The sequence below is a fragment of the Carlito syrichta genome, unplaced genomic scaffold (genome assembly GCF_000164805.1).
Source record: "Carlito syrichta isolate Samal-C Ts95f unplaced genomic scaffold, Tarsius_syrichta-2.0.1 Scaffold314254, whole genome shotgun sequence".
Lineage (NCBI taxonomy): Eukaryota > Metazoa > Chordata > Mammalia > Primates > Tarsiidae > Carlito > Carlito syrichta.
Window position 1 is genome coordinate 693,521 of NW_007258350.1, and position 15,196 is coordinate 708,716.

General features: G+C 45.8%; 1 protein-coding gene across 3 annotated transcripts in view; it reads left to right on the plus strand.

The window, feature by feature from the left end:
• The window catches only part of SVIL (supervillin), a 190,144-nt gene extending 175,353 nt beyond the window's left edge, over positions 1-14,791 (plus strand). For all 3 annotated transcript variants that reach the window (XM_021719136.1, XM_008071246.2, XM_021719137.1), the window contains 8 exons: positions 1,754-1,859; positions 2,499-2,706; positions 4,187-4,320; positions 6,946-7,101; positions 9,617-9,760; positions 10,860-10,984; positions 13,579-13,734; positions 13,826-14,791. In XM_021719136.1, the coding sequence (XP_021574811.1) occupies positions 1,754-1,859; positions 2,499-2,706; positions 4,187-4,320; positions 6,946-7,101; positions 9,617-9,760; positions 10,860-10,984; positions 13,579-13,734; positions 13,826-13,912 (1,116 nt within the window). In that variant the 3' untranslated portion in view covers positions 13,913-14,791. The remainder of the gene's footprint in view (positions 1-1,753; positions 1,860-2,498; positions 2,707-4,186; positions 4,321-6,945; positions 7,102-9,616; positions 9,761-10,859; positions 10,985-13,578; positions 13,735-13,825) is intronic.
• The last annotated feature ends 405 nt before the right edge of the window (positions 14,792-15,196 follow it).

Genomic DNA, 15,196 nt, shown 5'->3' on the forward strand with positions numbered 1-15,196 from the left:
CAGCTCCCCCCTGTCTCCTCCACCTGTGGTGTACTCAACCCTCAGCCTCCTATGGCAGGTGTCTATTCCAGGGTCCCCAGTTCTGTCATTCCCTGTCCCTTTACTATGCTTTTTCTTTTCCACAGCACTTTCCGCCACCTAAAACTACACAATCATTTTATCTACTTATTCGTTATCTGTCTTCCCCAATGAGCATGATAAAGCCCGTCTCTGCCCTGGTTCTATAACCCCATGGCCTGTAGCCCATTACTACCCCAGCAGGGTTATACTGCCCATGGGGACTGCTGCCACCATCCAAGGTTCTGGCAACATTTCTTTTAAACATTTGGATGGCCTGTGCCGTGCGGCTCATCCTTTAGCACCAGCAGTTAAGTGTTGATTTCAGTTTTTAGAAAACTCTGCGTGCAAATATTTAACAGTAGCAGAAAGGAAGACAGCAGAGACATTTTCTCCAGAAATATATCAACCCACACCCAGCTTTCCACAGTCCTAAGAGCCAATCACCTTCCCCAATAAATATTTAAATGTGTATTTTCTATTATGGATTATATTTTTGAAATGGTTGCTGGCGACAGATACATTTTAGTTTATTCCTAATAGTGGGTAATTTCAACTGCCTTCCCCTTTTATTATACAGACCATGAAAGAATATGCTACAATCATGCCTTCAAAATTATCGTCAGAGTTTTGAGTCTTAATCTCTCTAGTTTGAGCATTTCGTTTTTCATCAGTCCAACAGATGGAAAGTCCTTTCAGACATATAAAAACACTGCCACAAAATGGCCCCTGGTTCTGCAACATGGGCCCCGAGATGAATAAAATACCTCTTGGGGAGAAATGCTTTCTAACTCAGTAGTCCCCAAAGCATGTCCTCTTCAGGGGAAGATGTCCTTCCAGAGTGAGCGGGAGCTGACTCAGTCCGGACATTACTTAACACTAAGGTTGCCCCGAAGGAATAAGATGCACTCACAGCACAGGGGCCCTATGAGTAGACTGCCGGCATGTCCCAGAGGAGGCAGTTTCCGCAGAATTACTAAGTCTGGGATCAGTCGTTCTTACTGCTGAGGTGTAGACTTTGTTAAAAATGTGTTTAAGTCAATCCTTTTCCACCAGTACCATGGAATACCATTCAAATATCGTAATTCATGTTTTAAAAGAATATTTGATGACAGAAAATTAAGTAAAGAAAATGAGAGTGTAAAGCAACCTAAAACAACACTCCTATTTTCTTGTAGGAAGAAGTATCTACCTGAAAATACTTTGAAGGGAAGGCTGAGGGCTAGAATTTTAATTGAGCATGCCTTTTGATAATAGTGTTTTTACTGGCTTTGGTTTGGATGTCTTGATGTTTTTCAGATTTTTTACAGCAGTCATGTATTCTTTCTTTTCTTTTTTTTTGAGTGAGTTGGAGTCTCACTCCATTGCCCAGGCTGGAGGGCAGTGGCATGCTCACAGCCACCCCAGCATCAACCTTCTGAGTTCTGGCGATCCTTCTGCCTCAGCCTTCTAAGTAGCCAGAACTACAGGCAAGCGCTACCACACTTGGCTAATTTTTTATTTTATTATAGAGATGAAGTCATGCCAAGCTGCCTGGGCTGGTCTCAAACCCACGGACTCAGGCAATCCACTCTCCTCAGCCTCCCAAAGTACTGGGATTACAGACTGAGCCACCAAGCCCGGCCAGTCATGTATTCTTTTTATGACTTGGGCAACCCTGTCCCTGTTACCTATTTCACTATGTTTAAACTTGAAGGTCCAGGTTCTCCAGGGAAAGGAGCCCCCCTGTTTTCTGCAGTGTTTCCAAGGGGGCATGGTGGTGCACTCTGGGAGACGGGAAGAGGAAGAAGAAAATGTGCAAAGTAAGTGACTTTTACTGCTGGGTTTCGATTTTTTTCCTCCTCTCCTGGAAGGTATTTTTATAGGGCAGGGGATTTAAAGTCAGCCTCTCTTCATATAGCTGTGGCTTTACCACTGAATGCCTCCTTATGTCTGCCTGGTAGATTAGCTTTATGGGAGCCCACAGCCCACCCCCTCGTCTAGAATTTCCTTGGGATCCATTGTTGCATGTCGGAGGCTGGGAGATTGCTTCACCTGACACTGAGTCTCATGGGGCTCTGTCTGCTCTTTATAAGAGGAAAGTATCAGTGGATCTTCTATTATAAATCATGAGATTTTTGTAGGCCAATATCCAGAAAAAGAAATCTTAGCTTTAAGCCTTTTAGAATATGCCTGTTATAGGACTTGGAAAAATGTGTTTTTTTACATTGTGAACTTTTGGCAACCTGCTTCTAACTCCAAAGGGATTTTCCTTCGGGGATGGGAATAGGACCAGATGCCTCACAGCCCAGCAGGATTCCATGCCACAGGGCTCAGCCCACTGGTCCCTTAAGTCCCTGGGACGTGGTGGCTGCTGTCCTGACAGCACTACAGGGACCAGGGAGGGCCTCTTTCCTTCACTATCTCACTTGGTTACTGTGTGCCGCTGGCGCCCCCTGCAGGCGAGTGGAGGCTGTACTGTGTGCGAGGAGAAGTGCCGATGGAGGGGAATTTGCTGGAAGTGGCCTGTCACTGCAGCAGCCTGAGGTCCAGGACTTCCATGGTGGTGCTCAACGTCAATAAGGCCCTCATTTACCTGTGGCACGGGTGCAAAGCTCAAGCCCACACGAAGGAGGTTGGAAGGACCGCCGCAAATAAGATCAAGGAACAGTGAGTGCTGTGTGTCTGTGACAAGCTGTCCACAGAAAGGCCTTCCCAAGGGATGTGAGCAGACGGAGGCGGGACAGGCTCCCCACACCCCCAGATGCCTGTTGCGCCAAAGCGACTGCCACAGGGATGGCTGTGAATGTGGCCAGGGACACTGACATTCCGAGTAGCCGGGACACACGTCTCAGCCCAGACCTCCAACTGGGGGGCTTCTCCCACTTTCTGGGGGCTTACCTACCTCAGCAAGAGGCCGCGTAAGGGGTGAGGAAAATGACCCTTGCAGGCAGTTTCAGTTCTTCCTTCATCATTGCGGTTCAGCTTTTGAATTATAAGCCTCGAGTCCTTCATCGTATAAAGAAAGCAGATGTCAAATCGCTTTTAGGGGTTCAGAGTTTGGTTTTTTCAGAACAGTGGTGTGTTTAGAAGCCACCAGAGTTTGGGAAACCACCATCTGTCTTAAGCTGTGAGACATCCCCTTTGAAAGAATGACTGTGTCCCCATCCTTGAGGGCAGCCACCCAATGGTGCCTCATGGGGCTCCCAGGGTGATTCTGGGCTCAGCATTCCCATTGTTACATTGTGTTTCTGTCCCAGGCAGTCACCTGTGGCTGGCCACTCACAGAGATGGCGCACTAGGAGTTAGCACTGAGTGAGGCCCTTGAGAAAGAAGGAACACTAAGGGAGGATATGGTGATGGCCGGTCCCCAGCTGGCATGGGCTGCCGCCATGGCTCTGAGCTTCCTAGTAGCCCTAGTAGCCTGTGCAAAACAGGCATCACAAGCAGCCAGAGAGAGTCCAGTGTCACCCAGTCACTTGAGGGGGGGGTGCCTGTGACCTGCAAGGACCTTAGCAACTTCCTCACAGTAAAAATGAACAGCTGCCTAGGGTCACAACCTACCATCAAAGTGCAATTTGGTGCAATCTATTCTCTGGGCACTCCATTCTCTGACCTCTCCACAGTGAAACAGAAGGAAACAAGATGTTTATCTCAAACACTACCTGTGGGTGACGGAGGAGGGAGGGGTGACATGACGTTCAGTGGGCGTCCCAAGCATTCACAGCCCATCAGACTATCCATTTGGGCCACAGAGGGACAACAGAACCGTAAAGAACTCATTCATTCCACAGACATTTACTGAGCACCTGTTGGGTCTCAGCACAGATGGAGGGACTTGGCAGTGAATAAACCCAAGTCTCTGTCCTTATGAAGCTTATGTTCTAGCAGAAAGAAGGATAAGAAATCATGGTTATATTGTTGTATATAAAAATATGTATGATTTTTATGACATCATACATTCCTCCCTAGGGTCAAGCTACCCCTCCCAACCACACACACAAACTATAGAGTGTTTTTTTAAATTCATGAATGACAACTGCTTTTAGTTAGAAAGTAGAAGAGACAGTGAACTGATCTGTAATTTAGTTCTGAATAATTACATATGTCACCCTCGGGGCTTATGAAAGGGACCGGCGTTTCTCCACAGGTGCCCCCTGGAGGCAGGACTGCACAGCAGCAGCAAAGTGACCATACATGAGTGTGATGAGGGGTCCGAGCCACTGGGGTTCTGGGATGCTCTGGGAAGGAGAGACAGGAAAGCCTATGACTGCATGCTTCAAGGTAACGTGACACTCCGTACCCTCTGGTCATTATTATTATATTATTTTGAAACTTATTAATTTATTCAGTATTTATTGAGCATGTCCTGAGCAACCCACAGTGAATTAAACCTAGGCTGTGTTTTCATGGGCCTACCATCTGACGAGGAGGTTCAGTAATATGTATGACTAATCATAACGCAAAATAAAAGTTACTTGGCATAAGTAACTGGTGAAGGAGGTTGAGTGTTAAAGAGAAAACAAAAGATGAGTTTCACCAGGAAAAGTCACCCACAGCTCCAGGGAATGGGTGGCATTTGCATGTGCCTTGGAGGTTGGTATGCTTAAAGAAAAGAAAAATTCCTGAAGTGGAAGAGCAGTGGCACAAGGTGAACCTGGCTATCTGGTGGGCCAGTGCCCTGGGTATGGTGGTGGCTCAGATGAGAGAGTCATCAGGATCAGGTCGGGGGCCTCAAATGGGAGGCCAGATATGCTGGGACTGTGATAGTGTCCATGGTCAGCTAGAGGTGACAAATGTGGATAGCCCAGCTGGGGAAAGAGGGGTTCCGTGCTCAGGAGGACACACACTCCCTTGTGTGGGGGACAGCGTGGCTACTCCCTGAGCTGGCTTTCTTTTTCCTGCTCCTGGTATTCTAAGTCAGTCAAGGCCTTCCCTTCTCCCAAGATACCTAAATCCTACATATGTTTCTTCTGGTTCTTTATTTCATGTTTCATCTTAATACCTCCGTCTGTCTGGAATTGAGCTTGATAAGTGTTGTGTTCTGCCAATGGGCCAGTTTTTTTCTTCCAAGGAGCTAGCTTAACCTGGGCCCTGAGACTTCAGGTGCCCATGGGTGGTTTAGCTCACAGAGTCTTGGGGAAAGATACTACCCTGCAGGGTCTTTGGAACTCAGACTACCACTTCACCACCTTCCTAGTTGTGGCCGCCTAGCAAAACTGTGGTTCTCTGGGTTTGGGGGTGGGAGCCAGGGAAGGAAATGACCCCTTAACTTATTTCCAGAGTTATTAACTTGTCTAGAAGGACACTGGTCAGTGCTGTACCAAATAGGCATCCCCATTCACTAAGCAAAGTTTAGTGTGAAACACATGCTTTCCTGTCTTTCTTCAGATACAGATTAACATAGGTAAAGCAAACTTTTAATCAGTTCTGATAAGCCAAGCACTCTTTCAGCACCTTATATACAGAAGATGCCAAAACAAAAAACTATGCACATTTTAAGAAAGGAAAAAATTGTACTAAAATTGTAATACTCAATAAGACGAATGCAAGTCATGTTTGACTTCTGCAGTTACAAGGGGTAACTCAAAGTGGTTACCATCAGCATCCAGACACTTCTGATTACAGCAAATATCTCTTAACATCACTTAAAGTGTGTGTACATTTTTTTGGCACCCCTGGTATATCGACTTCATGAGTATAACCCAACACTCTCCCATCTTTACAGAAGAGGAAAGAGGCACAGAAAAGTTAATCAACTTGCCTGAGGTTGGACAGCAATGGAGTGTCCTTCCTCATAACCACTCCATTCTGCCTCTCAATTTTCTTAAATTCTTATGTAGCTTTTTAAACATCACAGCTATTGAGGATAGAAAATGTTTGAAATTACAGAAAAGTGCAAAAATAAGTTGCTTATAACCACACTTCTCAGAGGTAACCAGAATTCACATTTCTCCATGCTATACATAATATCTATTTTTGAAAATAAAAGTTGAACCTACTGTTTTATAACCAACCTTTTCTCTTTATTATGAATACTTTCCCAAGTTGTTCATATTTAGACTTTTAACGACTGCCAAGTATTCCGTGAATATTCCATGAATACGTGCCATTCTCTACCTCACAGTCTCCTACAGTTTGGGGAGCTGAGTTGTTTCCAATTTTTCTCTATTACATAATAATGCAGTTGGAATTTTTTTTTAAAGTGTACATTAGGGATGTAAATGTCTTCCTAATTAAGGTTGATTCCTAGAGATGAAAATGCTGTACCAAAGTTACCACAGTCATACAGCATGTCCCTGTATGCCAACAAGTGTCCCCAGAACACTGTGCTGGGTTTTGTTCTCACTGCAGTGGCAGGGTTCACCTCCCAGCACAACCATAAACTCTGCACGTTGTCCGCCCCTCTTTGCCAACTTGATGTGGGAAACAGCTAAGCAGTGTTGTAGCTTAATTATTTAATTAGAATTACTGTTGAACACATTTTACATACACACATATGTATACATATTATATATACATATATGTATACATTTTTAGCAATTTGTATTTCTACTTTGGTCGATGCTCTATTTTTGCCTTTTGCACATTTGAGTTATTTATTTTTTCCTTTCCTTATTACAAATAATTTCTACTTGGTTACTTAACTTTTTTATTTCTAAAAGATTTGTTTTACGTTGTAGTTTTTGCACTGCAGCATTTCATTTACTGCTCAAGCCTCTTCCCTTTTGATTACGTCTTTTCCTATTGTAATTAAAAAGGCAATTCCCCCTCCAAGCTCAGATGAGTCCTACCTATGTTTCTTCTTATCCTTTGGACGATTTCATGTTTTACATTTGTTCTTCAGCCCATCTGGAATCTACCTTGAGGCATTTGGCGTCTTCAGCTTTTTTCTCTCTTCTTTCAAAGATCCTGGAAGCTTTAACTTCGCACCCCGCCTGTTCATCCTCAGCAGTTCCTCTGGAGACTTCTCGGCCACGGAGTTTGTGTATCCCGCGCGTGCCCCATCTGTGGTTAGCTCCATGCCCTTCCTGCAGGAGGACCTGTACAGCGCTCCCCAGCCAGGTGAGTCCCCCCGGGGCAGAAGACACATTCCACAAAGCCTTTTTATTTTCTGTCAGCATTGTGGTGCAGCTTCTGTTTCAAGCACACAAGGGGGGGGACCCAAAAAACCCCAGAATGTATTTATTAAAGAATGTGTTTTCTTACATCTTTATACTTCAGTCACCTTCAAAGTACTCTCCCTCTGATGGAATACATGTGTTGAGACACTCTTTCTATTGCTAAAAACTGTTTTTGAACTCGTCAATTTCGTTGCCTTTTAGTGCTTCTGGCATTTTTTGTTTTACCTCTTCCACATCAACAACACATTTTCCTTTGAGGACTTTTTTCATCTGAGGAAACAAACAAACAAAAAAAGGTGCTCCGGGTGATATCAGGTGAATAGGGAGGGTGGGGCACGGGGTCATGTGGTTTTTGGTCAAAAAGTGCTGAGCACTCACAGCACAATGGGGGCAGGGCACTGTTGTGGTGGAAGAACCAGTCACCTGTTTGCCACAGCTCTGGACGCTTCTTCCGCAAATCATGATGCAGCCTTCTCAAAACTTCCAGATAAAAACTTTGGTTGACCATTTGATCCAGAGGAACAAATTCCAAGTGTACTACAAGGGCCCACCCTCCGAAAGATAATTCTGTGTTTTTTTGAGTCCCTCCTTGTGTCTCACCTCACACCCAAGCCAGCTGGAAAGAACCAAGGCCAGCCCCACGCCATCAGATGTGGAACTGAGCCTCAGTTACTTAACTCTCCAAAGATGTCAGACTAGGCGGAGCACAGCAGTGCCAAACCTGGCGACTGCTGCTGTCCCAGCCTTCCTCTCAGTCGTGTTGCTTCATGGTCCCCAGCTGACGACCATTGCTCCAGCCATCATGTCTGTATTCAAGACAGAAAGAAAGGGGGAGAGAAAAAAGGCAGTGATAACCACAGCTCTCCATTTTATCAGATAAAGCAGAAATTTTTCCAGAAGCCCTAGCAGACTTCTGCTTGCATCCCCTTGGCCAGAGCTTGTCACATGCCCACCCAGCTGCAAGGGAGCCTGGGAAAACAAATGGCCAAGGAGAAGGGGGCTGGAGGATCGACCGAGTTAGCCCAAGACTAGTACTTGTCATAGTAAGGTGCCACGACAGAGCCAACACTCCAGCCCAGGTCTCCTGATCCCAGGGTAGGAACCATTTCCACCAGGCCACCGCCTCAGGACAGAAAGCTTTGTGCTCTCACTCTGGGCTGGATGGTCCCAGGAGCCTGGGCTTCACAGCCCCTCCCACCCTCCCTCCAGCAGGTCCAAGGTCAGCTCCTCTCAGTTTGTGTTTGTTCCTTCTCATGTTTCAAGAGCCTGGAGCTGTAGGCAGGGCCCTCCCCATGTTTGGGCATCCTGGTCACCATGTGAAGCTTGATTGGTGTGCATGTCACACTGCAGGAAATAAGAGAAGAGTAGGCCAGACATGGTGGATCATGCCTGTCATCCCAGCACTTTGGGAGGCTGAGGCAGGAGGATTGCTTGAGTCCAGGAGTTCAAGACCAGCCTGGATAACATCACGAGACCTCATCTATATAATAAAATTAAATTTTAAAATAGCCAGGCATGGTGGTATATACTTGTAGTCCCGGGTACTTGGGAGGCTGAAGTGAAAGGATTGCCTGAGTCCGGGAGGTTGAGGCTATGGTGAGCTGTGATTATGCCACTACACTCTAGCCTGAGCAACAGAGTGAGACCCTGACTCAAAAAAAAAAAAAAAAAAAAAAGGAAAGAAGGGGTGGGAACAGAAAGGAAAGAGGAAAGAAAAAGAAAAGAAATTAGTAATTGTCCAGAAAGGTCACTGCCCATCTACCTGCTTCACCCTGGGGCTCAGGACGGGTTAGCAACCTCCACTGGGCTTTTAACATGGGTGAGTTTCACAGAGCCCTCAAGTGCATATCAGGAAAGGATGGATACGCACATGGCGAACCGAGCTAGCAAGGTTCCCATTGCTACATGGAGTCAGAGTCAGGCTGACAGTTAAGGGGGAGAAAAAGTGAGGAGGTAGAGGGAGGATAATCATGATGTTTAAAGCCCATTTCTCTCTAGGAGAGCCCTGGAGGCACGCGCAGTCAGACTCAGGGCAGGGATGCCTGTGACCCCCAGGGCAAGCAAGACATGGCTCCAGTGCTTCTTATGCTCTCTGGAGATGTGTGGTGCTCACAGCTCCAAGAGCCGCCCATGCCCTGTCCTTTCTACTCCTAGCACAGCCCTGCAGCCCCCAGAGGGGGCACGGACAGGCCTGCTGACAGGGGAAGAGGACCTGGAGGCCACACGACTGACACCATCTCTCTCTGCCTGGAGGTTTCTCCCAACTGAACTTTCATCCGGCTGGGGTGTCCTAGGGACCCTCCGTTTGCTGCTGTGCCTCTGAATTTAACTGCCAAGTGGGCTTTCTGCTCTGACACAGCAGTGGATGGGGAGGACATCTAGTAGGGTTGGGGAGGAGCGAGTTGAAAGTCTCGGAAAGGAGCTCCTGATTGTCCGATTCTGTCCTCATCCCACAGCACTCTTCCTCGTTGACAATCACCATGAGGTGTACCTCTGGCAAGGCTGGTGGCCCATTGAGAACAAGATCACCGGATCCGCCCGCATCCGCTGGGCCTCTGACCGGAAGAGTGCCATGGAGACCGTCCTCCAGTACTGCAGAGGTGAGGCTGCCTCTGGGCACCCCCACAGCAGGAGGTGGGCAGGGGGAACTGTGGGTGCACCCAACCAACAGCCCTCGGGAACCCCAAACTCCCCTCCTTTTCTGCAGGTATGAGCCAGTGTTGAGGCAGCCTGAAGGCAGCGATGAAACAGATTTCTCCCATTAGTTTTTTGAGGGGTGTTAATTTTTCGAAGAGTACATTCTCGGCTGCCAGCATGAAGGAGAACTGGTTTATCCTCTCTAATATTATGCAGCCATCCAGCTTGTTACCTGCAAGGTGAAAGACTGCATTGTAGAATCCCTGGACAGTCTAGCACCCTATTACCCTCAGGATTAATCGTGCCAAGAGACAAGTTGGCCTTTGCCAGGCATGTGACCTGCAGGCAGTGCCATGCTGTTGGGAAGAGGGCTCCCAAGTTGGCTGAGAACCACTGCCAACCGGTGTATAATTTATTATTATTCATAGTGTTCGATCTAAAAAGAAAGACCCTTAGTCAGTTCATGCTGGTTTACTATACCATCCACCCGAAATTGGTGGTCTTTTATATAATATGAAGATGTCAGTAACTAATTTCTTATGGAATTTTTATGTTTCATTGATTTTTTTTTAGTTTAACATCACTGAGTGTGTACAATTGACTCTCTTCCTGTAAAATTCTTTAGTAATAAATGCCTTATTAAACATTCCACCCAATGTTATAGTCACCATGGACTTGCAAAATGCTGCCCTTAGCTGTCTGATCAATATTGAAATTAATCTTGCATTCGGAAGTCAGAGGAGTACTATTCCAGGGGGATGCCACAGGGAGAAGATGGCCCACCCAGAAGCCACAGAGAGGCCTCCTCCCTTCCAGGGAGCCAGAAGCGTTTTTTCGGGTTCAGGAAGTGTAGGCTTGAGTGTATGTTGCTGTTATAGGCCTAAAGAGAACATTTTGCATGAACATCATCCATTTATTGTTATGAACTATTCATCACTTACATTGTAAGCATGAAATTGAGGGTTCTGAGCAAAGAAGAAAAGATCTCAAGGGAAATCAGAGAAAGACAGGAGCCTTAAGTCCACCTGGGATCTACTGAGGCTGCATTCTGTGTGATTACAGGAAAAAACCTCAAGAAGCCGCCACCCAAGTCTTACCTCATCCATGCCGGCCTGGAACCCCTGACGTTCACCAACATGTTTCCCAGCTGGGAGCACAGAGAGGACATTGCTGAGATCACAGAGATGGTGAGCAGCTTGCCTGGCCTGTGAAGGGGCTGCTTACCTTTGAGATTAGGGGTTGACTTTACCTTGGGGAGAAACACCCTGCTGCACTTTCAAAGTGGGAAAATGTATTTTTTCTTTTGCAAAGTGTTAATAAGTCTACACCGAATTGAATTAGCTCAGAAAGAGGAGACGCCTAGTGGGAAATCAGTTGAGCTATTTCAGTAGTTTTCTACTCATGGTACACAATTTTTAAACACTGAAAAGCAAAGGCAAATTTAATTACTTTGAAGACTATATATAAACAGAAGCTCCCAACTCTTCATTCTGATGGCGAAACACCTACTGCTTGGCATTACTCCCTTCTCAGCGTCCGTATGAGGCACAACCAACTCCTTGTGTTTCAGACATTTGCCTTGTATAGGGGAGACACAAAATGATCTGTGATGAATTAATATGTCCAAATAACTGAATGAATGGATGTGTTGTGATACTTAATAAGTATTGCTCAACATGTCATTAATATTGTCTTCTATGAGTCCACCTGGTATTTCTGTATGAGGCATTTATCATCACTTCTATCTACCAAAATGTATTATCATCCAGAATGCCCTATTTTCCAACCACATAGAAAAGAAGCATACCATAGTTATATTGAGTTTCTTAATTTATGAGTTCTTAACTGCTAGCAAGGGCAGTTCCTGGGAATTTTTTGGTTTGGATGGAGATAGGTTTTTTTGTTTTGATTTTGTTGCTGTGTAGGAGAGCTGCTTTTCTGGGGAAATGACCTGAGTGCATTTTATAGGATATCTGATTAATTTTAAACAAACAAATGAAGTCCACTGTCGCGTAGCAGCGGAGGGAGGCTATTTGACAGAGCAAGCATCGCTGCCCGCCCTGACCTGGCTCCTGTTAGCCCAGTGGACTTGATCTACACAAGGCAGGGACTGACTGCTGCCTGGTCTCTCATACAGCCAGAGCGAGAGGGTTCTGTCCATGGTAAATACGGGATCAGGAAGCCTAAAGGCCTGGGGATTACCGGCACCACAGCTGCTGTACTCAGTCTCTGTCTGGGGATGGAAATCAACCTCGTTTTTCTGTATTCGCTATAGATCGCTGGGGCCCTGTGAACTGTTAACCACTGTGCTGGCCTGTGGGGTGTCACCAGAGCATCAGGCTTCTCACACAAGCCAGGCATGCTTGTAATTAACATTCACGTGGCTCCAAGCACTTTACACTTGTTTTCTTGTTCAATGATTATGCAGTCCATTATTATTATTATTTTACTGGTGTGGGTACAGAGGGACAAAGCAGGAAGTCACTTGCCCACTTTAGGGAGTGGAGGAGTCAGGGAGCCGGGGCTCAGACGCAGGCAGGCTCACTCACACCACCTCCTGACCGCCGTCTGTCGTGGGTGTTGCTGATATAGGTAACGACTCTGTCATTTCTTGGCTTCATCCACCCATCCAAAAGGAGGGCGAGATCCCAAGGTTCACAGAGGAAGGTACTTTGCCCAGAACAGTATGTTCAGACTAAATGTGCACAGGGGTTTAAAAAGTGAAAATAAAAGCTTGACTCTCCCCCAGAATATTCTAGATACATTTTCTTACCTTCGTGTATTGTAGTTTAAGAAGTGGGGCCAGGGGAGGGGAGGAGTATAATTTCTCGTAAGGTTAATTATTTTAAAACAAATTCCATATGTGTATCTTCTGGTGTTGAGACTTCAAATCCACCCATCTTGGTCCATAATTCACTCATGGGAGAATCCCTAAGCATTTTTTTCTGAGGCAGCTCTGCAACAGGTTTACTTGAAACTTGTGGTACAGTGAGAAAGCAGCTAAAAGTCCGGAGAGGCTGGGTAAAGTGGCTCCTGCCTGTAATCCCAGCACTTTGGGAGGCTGAGGCCCACTTGAGAACAGAAGTTCAAGACCAGCCTGGCAACATAGTAAGGCCCTGTCTCTACAAAAAATAAAATTTTTTTTTTATTTAGCTTGTAATTCCAGCACTTTGGGAGGCCGAGGTGAGTGGATTGCCTGAGCCCACGGGTTCGAGACCAGCCCGGGCAACTTGGTGAGACCTCATCTCTACAATATATAAAAAAATTAGGCAGGCGTGGTAGCACGCACTTGTCGTTCTGGCAACTTGGAAGGTTGAGGTGGAAGGATCTCCTGAGCCCAGCAGGTCAACACTGGAGTGGCCGTGAGCATGCGTGCCACTGCACCTCAGCCTGGGTGATGGAGTGAGACTCCAACTCAAAAAAAAAAAATTGTCTGGGCATGGTGGTACACATCTGTAGTCCCAGCTACTTGGCAGGCTGAGGCGGGAGGGTTGCAGTTAAGGCTACAGTGAGCTATGATCATGCCACTGCATTCCAGCCTGGGCAACAGAGTGAGACCCTGTCTGCAAAAATAACAAATGAATTTTAAAACGTCAAGAGGGCAGCGGGGCTCAGGCCACCCCTTTACCCTTCAGAGTCTCATTCCTCCTCAGTGATCCAGGGCTGTCCCTGCCGATGCAGGTGTGTGCAGACCACAGGGGGCTGTGGACCTACAAGCACCTGATGAAATGGGTTCAAGTGTGGGACATGAGTTCTCCTCTCTTCCCCTCCCCCACCCCAGGATACAGAAGTATCCAATCAGATCACCCTTGTGGAAGACGTCTTGGCCAAGCTGTGTAAGACCATTTACCCACTGGCCGACCTCCTGGCCAGGCCACTCCCAGAAGGCGTGGATCCCCTCAAACTCGAGCTCTATCTCACAGACGAGGACTTTGAGGTGAGTATCTGCTCGTGTGGTTTAGTCCTGAAAGGGCACGCTTGGTGCGAGAGTCCTTCCCTGAGCCGAGGTGTTTCTCTACATCTTCCAGTTCGCCCTCGACATGACCAGAGAAGAGTACCACGCGCTGCCCGCCTGGAAGCAGGTGAACCTGAAGAAGGCAAAAGGCCTGTTCTGAGGGGAGCAGGGCACCACGGCAGTCACGCCCAGGACCACGCTCCAGGGATGGATTTGTAGACTGGTATTTTTTTTTTTTTTAAGTATTTTTAACTCGGAGTTCTCAGAACCTGGCGTGAATAACTATCCCGCTTGTCCTGGAGTTGTGCATTCTGTAAATGTTTCAGAGAACTGTTGGAAAGCCCTCCACAACCCAGCAGGTGATATCGATGAATCACCTGTCATGGGCCCTTACATAGCGACCCCAGGCCCCAGCTGCGGCACTGCCCTCCAGCAAGGCATTGCCTTTTTGTTGTTGTTGAAGCAGTTCTCTTTATAAAGTGTTATTTTGATAGTTTGTGGATTCTAAAATATATATATATTTATATAAACACCATATAAGTCAAATATGTATTTAACAAAGCAATATGTATTCATTCACTTTTAAGAACCTTTTTTTTTTTTTGGTGTCAAAATAAGATGAACGGTAGATGGAGTTGCTTCTTGAGTTAGCTCTGCCATCAACATGCGCCTCACCCGCGTTCAGGAGCGCTCCCAGCAGTTAGGTCTGACTTGTTCTGAGTACTGCTTCCGGTGCTAAAATGAACAAAGAATCTATACTTTGCAGCATGGACTCTGAAGAATCTATGCGAATTAACCTTTCTACCTTAAAATCGCCCCAAAAATGTATAGTGCCTTGTTTTTATGTACAGTTTATATACAGAAAAGTTTGCTCTGCATTTTTGATGATGGTTCAGAACATTATCAACAATTTTACTCTCGAATAGTAAAAATAAAAACATCTCAATTTCTAATACCTGTCGTAAACATTACACATGTCATTTTGTGATAAAGGACTCCAAAATAAAAGCGTCAGAATGAACACAACAGTTAACTGATTGGTTCACATTGAATTGCAAGTATCTTCTTTTCTGGGAAAAAAAAAATTATATGTTAACCTAGTGCCGATATTTTGCCATTATGTACTAACTGGTGTAACTTTGAATTTAGTTTAGGGCAAGATTTTATACAAGATTATAAAATCTGTTCTCCGTACTATATTGAATTCATTTTTTTAAAAATCACCATTCAATAGGCGGTCTTTACCCTACAACTGTGACTACATTTCAATTTCAGGATCCCAATACCTTTTTTTAATAATAATAAAAAAAAGGATGTATAAGGCATCTGGAAAACTTTAAAATGAGTTAGGAAACTCCTCACAAGCTCAGATGTTCTTAAAATACCAAATCCTTGGTTTGAAATTTTCTACAGACGTCCTGAATCGTTAGCACGCTTTCCCCTG